At 47.8% G+C, this 10,245-nt stretch overlaps 1 protein-coding gene across 2 annotated transcripts in view; it reads right to left on the reverse strand.

The window, feature by feature from the left end:
• Window positions 1–5,501, reverse strand: part of NCAPG2 (non-SMC condensin II complex subunit G2) — an 83,924-nt gene extending 78,423 nt beyond the window's left edge. Inside the window, exons 1-3 of one of the 2 annotated variants that reach the window (XM_053553552.1) lie at window positions 5,423–5,487; window positions 4,932–5,051; window positions 2,706–2,822 (exon numbers count right to left, since the gene is read on the reverse strand). In XM_053553552.1, the coding sequence (XP_053409527.1) occupies window positions 2,706–2,783 (78 nt within the window). In that variant the 5' untranslated portion in view covers window positions 2,784–2,822; window positions 4,932–5,051; window positions 5,423–5,487. Of the gene's footprint in view, window positions 1–2,705; window positions 2,823–4,931; window positions 5,052–5,422 lie in introns of both variants that reach the window. The other variant, XM_053553553.1, reaches the window with a different exon arrangement.
• Window positions 5,502–10,245: the final 4,744 nt, after the last annotated feature.

Below are 10,245 nucleotides of genomic sequence, written 5' to 3' on the forward strand. Positions count from 1 at the left end.
TCCAGGCCTGCTAAGTGCCCAACACAGGTGCGCCACCATTCACCTCCAGCACTGTGCCTCTTGCATGCTTACATGTGTTTAGTTACACAAGCACTGCTATTTCACAGCTGCCCACAGTGGTGAGCACAGTGGCTGCTGTGTTTCCCAGAGCACATCTCTGTCGTCAAGCAGAGCATGCCTATGCCACCTCCACCCACCCACTGGACTGCCCACGTGCCTGTCTTCCTGTTTTCCTTCCTCCTAGCACATACCACCACCCACACAGGGACTCTCAGAGCAGGGCCTGGTGCCAAAGCACTTGAGACATGCCTATTAAAGGTTTGATTATTCTCTGCTATGTCTTCCTCATAACTGATTCTCCAAGGAGAAACATGTTTCATTTGGGAAACTGCACCCACCAAACAGAGCCATAAGGATCACACACACCTCACCTCACCTCACCTCACACCTCAGACACACACCTCAGCCCAGCCAGTCCACCGGTATCCAGGCCAAACTATACCCTTCACTGTGCCCTCCCCAGCCCACACCCCACTCCCTGAGACACCCAGCCCCCTCTCCCTTGCTTGCATTTTTCTTCTGTCTCTTGTTTTCTTCCTTTGGCATACAGTGTGGGCAGGTGAGCCCTGGGAGCAGCGGCGCCCAATTTCCACCTGTAAAACCTAAGTATTTTTCAAGTGCCGTACTTGTTATAGGACTTACGTTTCTCCTATGATTTAACATGCACAGAACTATGCCACTGTTTTACTGGGTTTCTACTTTTTTTAATGTGTCACTGACGAAATTTTCTAAGGTTGTGCCCCATTTCCTCGTGGCTTTTCTAGCTCTTGTCAGCAATGCTGCAGAGTGCAGTGACCACTGGCAATGCCCGCGTTGGGCCACAGCAGAACTGTTTCTGGTAAGACCCGCCCAACAGGCCTCAAACTAAGCGGTGCACAACCCTACATACCTCCACTTCACATTTCAGTAAGCCACATGGTGACCAGGTGCTGAGCTAAGTGTGATGTGATAATAAAGCTTATTGCTGATAAACTGAAGCAGACGCCTCAGTGGGATGAAGACTGACTCAGTGTTCTCCCGAAACATGTGCTGGCTGCCAGGCAGCACCACAGAGACTGCACAGCACACAACAGGCAGCAGGAAACGAGGCACCTAGGAAGGGCATTTGTCAGCAGGAGCCACTAGTGTGACTTCTGAGATGCTACTTTCGCTTTCTGATCTCACATTAGTATTAACTTAGCTTCATTATCAATTTAGTTTGTTGTGATTTAACACTATGACATGCTGTTTGCAACAACTATCTTTTATTTAGACTTACAATATGTAAATCTGTCATATCCACTCCCACTGCTAAAGCAAACATTTACATACCTAAATAATTTGCTCTTATGAACACCTGTGTGGTGATGTGGTACCTGAGAACTTGTGCTGGTTTTCTTTCTTTCTGAGATGGGGTCTCACCGTCGCCCAGGCTGGAGTGCAGAGGCACCATCTCAGCTCACTGCAGCCCAGAACTCTGCGCTCAGGGATTCTCCCGCCTCAGCCTCCCAAGTAGCTGGGTGGGACCACAGACAGGAACCACTGAACCCAGCCTATGCAGTTTTGTTTTTAAGACTATGAGAGATTATTTTATAATACCAAATCATGTGATAAGCTCACTTCTCTCATAAAGAAAAATAATTCTTACATGTTGCTAACAACAAATTCATTATTGGCTTCTTCTCTAATTCTTTGTTGCCACTAATTCAATTTTCACCACATACTCAGAATAAGTGAGGCAGCTGGGCTGGGGTCTCCTACACCAAGCAAGAGTCTGGAGTCAGTAGCTCGGAGCCCTGTCCCTGGCTCCTTCTCTATGCTTTAACAGAAGCAACCCCAGGCTCTCCCACGACATACACTTCCGCACCCAACCCATCTCTACACATGCCCATCCATCTCCTGCTGGCTACCTACCTGAACATGTCCTGCCCGCAACCACCCAGCACCTCCAAACCTGCCCTTCTTATGTTCATCAGTTCACTGCCTGGCGCCACCAGGTCAGAAGGTCAGGATCCTCCTGGGCCTTTCCCCACACTCCCCACACCCAGTCAGCCCAATAGCACGTTGCCTCACCACCTGACAGCTTCCTACCTCCCGTCCTCACTCACCCACCAGCACAAAGAGCGCAACCTCTCAACTATTCCACTATAGGAATATTGCAGTCCCCCCAACCTATTCTTCACATGCAGCCACAGGAATATTTCTAAATAGCAAACCTTATTTTTCCCTCCTTACCTCTGTCCACTAGTTTTCTTTCTGTCTCTTTTGTTTTCTTCCTCCCTTGCACACAGGTCACGCCTAATTCTCAAGACAAAATATGAACCCCCTAAATGGTAAAGGCTATGTAGCTGAGCCCCCAGCCTCACCTGCTACTTTTCCCTGCTGACCCCCAAGTTCACACACGACACACCTTTTCCACCCTTCAGAGTGATCCCTGAGGTTAGATGATTCTTTCCCCATCTCTCTTTGATAAATTTGTTTGTCTTTTACGTCTTAGGTTAGCTCATCAGCAGGCTGATTTGAGTTTCGTTTCTTTTTTTAAACAAACACTGGTCATTAGGATTCACTGAGATAACTATATTTCATTTGGAAACATAATGATTATAAAGCATTATTTTATATTAATTCAAAATCACATTAAAGCTAAAATAAAACATGAAACTTACATCATGTTGAATAAATCGCAGAAACTCTCCAACCAGCTCCTTAGATACCACTTGTACAAATGTCCCGCGTTTTTCCATGACAGATGAAGCTGTTCAAATGGCATTTATTTTGTGACCCTAGTGGAAAACACAATCATAATGGAACTTACATTTGCAAATATAGCTTTTCCTACAAGATTTAATTTGATATTAACACCTAAGAACTGGAAAAGAATTCCTATGCCACCTATGGCAGATAGTTTCTAACAACATTTGACATAAAACAGGTTGTAATATCTGAAAATTTACTTATTTCCATTATTGGGTATATTATCAACATAATATCAATATGTATGTTATCACAGTATTGTCAATAAAGTTACCCACTAAGGAAAGAGGATTCTGGAATGCCAGGAAGCTCACCTGCTCTCCCAGCAGCACCTCAGCAGGACAATTTGTTCCCAACTGCTAAATTCTGAAGATTCTCCCTTTCTAAAGCACCATTCCTCCATCAAAAAAATCCCAATCTCACAAGATGACTGTGAGAGTCATCTTGTTATTCAAAGTGAGATGAAGAACAGTGGCCCTGGGATCACCAGGGAGCTTGTTAGGCCACAGCACGCTCCTCCCACCTATGGGGTAATGAGAGCTCAGGGACCAAGCAGCCCCCTCCTTTCTACCTGTGTCTCCCCCAGGAAACCCTATTGCACAGTCCCAACACCTGGTGCTGGTGATGTCTTACTCAAAGGACAGCAAGCTAAAGACACAGTAACAGCACATGAAGGAACAAATTCAGAAGATGGTTCGCACTTCAAAAATAAACAAAAGCCATTGCACCACTATGAATGAAGCAATATGGAAAATTACCACCAATAATTGTTGGGATAGGGAATCATTTTAATTATATAAATACTAGCTCTTAATGTCTAAAACAGACAAAGTAGAGGATAACCTCACTTGAACCACCCCCCACATAAATAACACTGCATTGTGGCCACCTCATTCTTCCCCTCAAATAGCCAAGCTATGCACTAAAGTCACTGCCACATAACATTGCTTTGGTAAACGATGGCCGTATGTAACAGCGGTCCCATGAGATTCTCATACCATATTTTTAGTGTACCTTTTTCTGTGTTTACACATACAGATACTTAGCACTGTGTACAATTGCTGATAGTGTCAGCAAAGTGGCACCTGTGCAGACCTGCAGCCCAGGGGTGTCCTGGCTGCACCATTCAGGGGTGTGTGAGTGCTCTCTGGGAGTTCCGTGATGACAAAATCACTTAAAGACACATTCCTCAGAACATATCCCCATTGTTAAAGAACTCATGACTACAACTTTTTTTTTGGAAACAGTCTCACTCTGTCACCCTGGGTAGAGAGAGCCATGGTGCCATAGCTCACAGTAGCCTCAGCCTCACCAGTAGCTGGGATTACAGGCACCTGCCACTGATACCTGGCTAGTTTTCCTCTTTTTAATAGAGAAGGGTCTCACTCTACCTCAGGCTGGTCTTGAAAGCGATCCTCCTGCCTTTGCCTCCCAGAGTGCGTCACTGAGCCTAGTTATGACTGCAACTTTTTACTGGCCAAAAAGTTTGGGAGGGCACACAGTGTGGCCAGGAAGCACCATGATGGATAATGACTAGTTCATTATTTTAGAAAAACAAACAGGCCAGACACGGTGGCTCAAGCCTGTAATCCCAGCAGTCTGGGAGGCCAAGGTGGGAGGATCCCTTGAGCTCAGGAGTTTGAGAGCAGCTGAAGAGGGGCGAGACTTGTCTCTACTAAGACTGAAAAATTAGCGGGCCTGGTAGTGGGCACCTGTAGTTCCAGCTACTTGGGAGGCTGAGGCAGGAGGATAGCTTGAGCCCAGGAGTCTGAGGTTGCTGAGAGCACTGAGAGTTACTGTGAGACTGTCTCAAAAAACAAACAAACAAACAAAACAGAAAATCAAAGAAGATTCCAACAAGTTGCTTTTGGGGCATTTTTCATAATCCTAGTCAGGTGTGCGCTCGCCGGATCCAAGCGCACCCTTCAGCAGTCGAGTCTGACACTGCATGCCACCTCCTCGACGACGGAACTTACTACTGCGCTTCCCTACTTCTCCCCGAGGTCAGTGACCATAACTGTATTTACTTGTTTCTGGAGAGTGGGCTGGCCGTGCCGCCCCAAGCCCTGGCTCCCGCCACCCTACCGCCGCCGCCCTGCCGCGAGCCTAACTTTCTAACCGTTAGCTTCTCGACTTACACTCAGTCTCGCCCTGCGCGTCCTGCGCTGTAGGAGCGAAGACCGCGCCCTCAGACCCTGACGCCGCCGTCCAGCAGCCGCCGACCCCCAGGCCGGACTCCCGCGCGGGCTGGTCCGGATCTAAGGCGGCGTTAGAGGCAGCTCCGTCACCTTCCCACCGCCCGGTCTTCCCGCCAACTCTGCCCTCCCAGACCTCGCCAGAGGCCCGCAGCCAGGCACCGGGGCTCGGGGAGCTGGCGCCCCAGACGCTGGCCCGGAGGTCCAGTGCCGGGCCCGGGGTCCCCAGAGCAGAAGGGGAGCTCGCAGCGCCGCCCGCGCGATCCCACAGAGCGGAGACCCGCCACCGCCCGGCCCGGAGCAGCCGCCGTGGCAGGACCGCAGCCCGGAGTGAGGGAGGCCGGGACCGACCCGCCGCCTATGGGAGCGCCCGCCGGCTCCGCAGACTCCCAGCCCCTCCCCGAGCCCAGTTCTGGCTGCGGGAGGGCGCTCACCGTGGAACTCGCGGCAGGTCCCGGCCCGCCGCTTCCCGCGCTCGAACCAGATTCAAACACACCAGCCGGCGCCCGCGACGAGCCCCGCCCCCACACGCGTCAGGAAGAGACGCTCGCGCGATATTTGAGGCGCGGGGCGTGGCGGAATACGCCCGTCACGCCCCCTCGCGCTCCGCCCCTGCACAAACATCTGCCCCGCCCAGTCTTCCTCCGTCCAACCCTCGCCTCTCTGTGCGCGGCCTTGGGTCGCCGTACCCGGGCGCCCAGCCATGCACTCAGGAACGCGCATGCGCGGCGCCACAACCCGCCACCCCGCCCCGTGCGTGCGATGACGCCTACTGTGCGCTCATGCGCGGCCTACGACCTCCCATGCGGGAGCGCGCGGCTGAGAAGGATAGGCAGGAGGGCGAGAGCGCAGAGGAAGAGAGGAAGGTGGGGAGGGGCCGGGAGCAGGCTGGGGAAGAGGTGGAGAGGAGGGGAGCCCTGAAAAGAAGAGGAAGGAGGAAGATGAGGGAGGAGAAAGGGCTGGAGGGAGGAGGCTGGGAGGGCGTGGTCGGGACCCCCGGACCTGGAGGGGCGGGAAATGAGGCCAGCAGCGCCACCCCGCTCCGTGAACGCGTTTGGGCTAAATGCAGAGGGGCTCATCCTGATCTATCGTCAATCTCTTTTAATTTGTTAGCTAGTAACTTGATTGGGCTTTCACCATTTTTGTTGAAGGCAAACACTTAAAAACCACCTGTACTTGAAAAAGGCCTTTTATGCAGTCATTTAGAAACTTTAACTTTTTTTTTTTGAGACAGAGCCTCGAGCTCTCACCCTAGGTAGAGCGCTGTGACATCACAGCTCACAGCAACCTCCAACTCCTGGGCTCAAGCGATTCTTCTGCCTCTGCCTCCCAAGTAGCTGGGACCACGGGCGCCTGCCACAACGCCTGGCTATTTTTTGGTTGCAGCCGTCATTGTTGTTCGGTGGGCCCAGGCTGGATTCGAACCCTCCAGCTCCGGTGTATGTGGCTGGCGCCTTAGCCACTTGAGCCACAGGCGCCAAACCAGAAACTTTCTTAGTTCCTACCTAGGAAGTTTACCAAAAACCTTTATCCACATGTATGATTTATGTTACTCTTCTATTTGAAGGCACTTTTGCCAACACACTTTTCCTTTTAAGTGAAATTTTCATCACTAGATTTAAATGTTTTTCTTGTCAACCTAAAATAATGAAAAGGGTCAGAATCTAATTTAAAGATAGTTTATTCAAGGGCAAAATTTGAAGACAGTTGTCTGGGAAGCACAGATTCCAAAGAATGGAAGTCAGTTCTGAAGTGTAGGAGTTTGGAATCGTAGATACAAAGCTTAGGGAAGCTTAGTTGAATTTCAGCATATATGTAAGGCTTAATGCATAGTGACAATGATCTGATTGGTTATGGTGGTCTTTTTCTTTGGGGAAAAGTATGTTTAACATTCCACACTGAAAGTGTAAGGGTCTTAGGCACCATGTGGTCCAAGTTGGGTACAGGACAATAAAAGAGGCAGTTAATCTTACAAAACAGATGAGTGATTGGAAGGTCTGTCAACCCAAAATAAGTGACTTTAGACAAAGATCTCAATCAATGGAGGTTTATTAAGCCAAAGTTGTGGACACACACAGGAAAAACACAAACCACAGAACCACAGGCAAATCTGTGGCTGTTTTTCCAAAGGGGAATTTGGAAGTTTCAGTATTTAAAGGAGAGTAGTGAGCAAAAGTGGTTTCATTCTTATGAGAACTCGGGAAATCTACATTTTATGTAAGGAACAGTAAATGTTAGAAGGAAAAAAGAGTGAAGGAAACATCAATTATGTGAGTATCCTTGAGAAAAGGGAGGAATGCTCAATCCTATCTTGCTTTTGTTCTGCACATGTAATGACAAACTTCATTGTTAGTGTGGAATTGAACAGAATTTGGGTTTAAGAGACTTAGCCCACAGATGTAGAGTTACAATTTGGCTTTGGTTGTGGGAGGTCAGCAAGGAACTTCCTTAATGAAAGATCATGGGGCCAGCTTTCACAGGTGCCTAAGGCCTTTACCTTCCCTTTTGCATAGTATAAGCAGTTGGAGGGGGTCTTCAGATTTTTATTTTCTTTTACACTGCCTCCATTCTTTAAAATCTTTTGGAGAAAGCATTGTAGAAAACAGGAATTCGTGGTTGTGTGTTACATCAAATCCCACATCACAAGAAAGGCTCATTCTTAGGAGACTGTGTCCCACAGAGAGGGGAGGATATTAAATCAAGAAGGACGAAGATTGTAGGCAAATAATGAAAACTCAAATAGTGGACAGGGTATAATCTAAGAACAGGTGTGGTGTAGGTTTGGGGGGGCTTGAAACATAATTTCTCTCTCGTTTTTCGTTTTCACCAAAGGTAAATAATAGTAGGTCCAATTTATTTGAAACATAAGTTTTTGCTGTACTTCATGTATTTGCATGAAGTACAGCAAGAATAGTTACAGGCTTTCCTTTATATTGACTTTGTTGGAACCATTTTGGTTTTTTGTTTTGTTTTTGAGACAGCATCTTGCTTTGTAGCCCAAGTTGAAGTGCAGTGGCTTCATCACAGCTCACTAAAACCTCAAACTCCTGGGCTCAAGTAATCCTTCTGCCTCAGCCTCCCAAGTAGCTGGGATTACAGGTACCCACCACAATGCCTGGCTTATTTTTCTATTGTCAGTAGAGATGGGGGTCTTGCTCATGCTCAGGCTGGTTTTGAACTCCTGGGCTCGAGGGATCCTGTTGCCTCAGCCTCCTAGAGTGCTAGGATTACAGTTTTAGGCACTATGCCTAGCTTGCTGGAACTTTTCATTTTATTTTTGGTTTTAAACTCCTTTATTTAAACACGATTTTGTTGGAACTTTTATTTTTTTACCTTGAGTTTTTTCAGAGTATTATTATAGTCTAAGTGTCTATACACACACACACACACACACACACACACACATTTCCTTGATCCCATTAAAGAAATTGACTCAAGCCCCATTTCAAGTATGACAAAACTCCCCTGTGATCCTCGGTGGGGTCCCATCTCTATCCTTGCCACTTCGGACCCTCCATTTCTCACTTCTTCTAACTTCTCTGGCTCCAATTTAGATCTTATGCCTCCTGGATATGTCTTTTCTCTGACGTCCCTTCCACTCTGCTCATTGGTCAGAACTAGTCACATGGTCCCACCCACTCCCCTGGGTCAAGACATGAAATCTTCTGGACACAGCACTCATGACTTCCGTAGTGGGTGAGGAAAGAAAAGTCTGTGGCCAGCCCAGAACCAAGTCAGAGAGCCAGCCTTTAAGCCTTCTTGTTCCCTAGAATTTAGCCCTAGAAAATACAGCTAGCATTGGCCTCTCATTCCCTTTCACTTTGGCATTTCATCAGATTTAACATTGTGCTCACCCATCGTTTTGTGTCCATATGGCCTCTTCTTCCCAGCAAGTCCTGGAGTTCCAAGTCAATTTCAACTCCTTCTCCACATCTGCCACCACATGGAGGTAGGCACCCACTCAACATTTATTAGATCCTCACAATGGACTCCACCAGTTTTGATGACTAGAAGTCCAAAGTCAAGGTGTCAGGAAGGCCACTTGCCTCTAGAGGCTGTAAGGGAGAGTCCTTCCTTGCCTCTTCCAGCTTCTGGGGGGCTGTCGCCAGTCCTTGGCGTTCTATGACTGGTTGCTGCATCACTCTCTGATTCTGATGTTCCGTGGCCGCCTTCCAAGTGAGTGTCTGTGATTCTCTATCCTGTTGGAACTTTTTAAATAAGGAATTTCACATTAGACCTTTTTTTTTTTAAGAGCCTCTCAAGGCTACTCAAGCCAATGATTTGTTAGACCGTAATACCCGTATGAACTAGGCAAATTCCTCTTTTCTTAAGATACCAAAATGGCTTAAGTTTACTGAATCTGGTAGAAACGGACATTCTTTTTGTTTTGTTTTTTAGACAGAGTCTCACTTTGACACCCTTCAAACTCTTGGGCTGAAGCAGTTCTCTTGCCTCAGTCTCCCAAATAGCTGGGACTACAGGCACCCACCACAATGCCTGGCTATTTTTAGAGATGAAGTCTCACTCTGGCTCAAGCTGGTCTCAAACCTGTGGTATCTGGAGGGTGGGCACCACAGCTGGGTCCAGAAACGTGGGCCAGTGGTTCTTTTTCCTAGGCTTCACCCCAGCCTAAAGGCTGAAATTTAAAGATATAATTTTTATTTATTTATTTATTTATTTATTTATTTTTTAGAGACAGAGCCTCACTTTATCACCCTCGGTAGAGTGCCATAGCATCACAGCTCCAGCATCCTCCAACTCCTGGGTTTAGGCTATTCTCTTGCCTCAGCCTCCCAAATAGCTGGGACTACAGGCGCCTACCACAGCGCCTGGCTATTTTTTTGTTGTTAATTGTTGCAGTTTGGCTAGGGCTGGGTTTGAACCCACCACTCTCGGTATATGGGACCGGCACCCTACTCACTGAGCCACAGGTGCCACCATCTTTTTATTTTTTTTTAAGCATGTTCTTCTCTTTTTTGAAAGATAGTTTTATTTTATTTATTTATTTATTTATTTATTTATTTATTGCAGTTTGGGGGCTGGGTTTGAACCCACCACCTCTAGCATATGGGGCCAGCACCCCACTCCTTGAGCCACAGGTGCCTACCCAGCTACAGTAGCTTTCTTTCTTTCTTTTTTTGGCCGGGGCTGGGTTTGAACCCGCCACCTCTGGCATATGGGGCCAGTGCCCTACTCCTTTGAGCCATGGGTGCCACCCTGATATTTATTATAAAGATATAATCATAGGGGGCGCAGC

This window comes from Nycticebus coucang, chromosome 11 (genome assembly GCF_027406575.1).
Source record: "Nycticebus coucang isolate mNycCou1 chromosome 11, mNycCou1.pri, whole genome shotgun sequence".
NCBI lineage: Eukaryota > Metazoa > Chordata > Mammalia > Primates > Lorisidae > Nycticebus > Nycticebus coucang.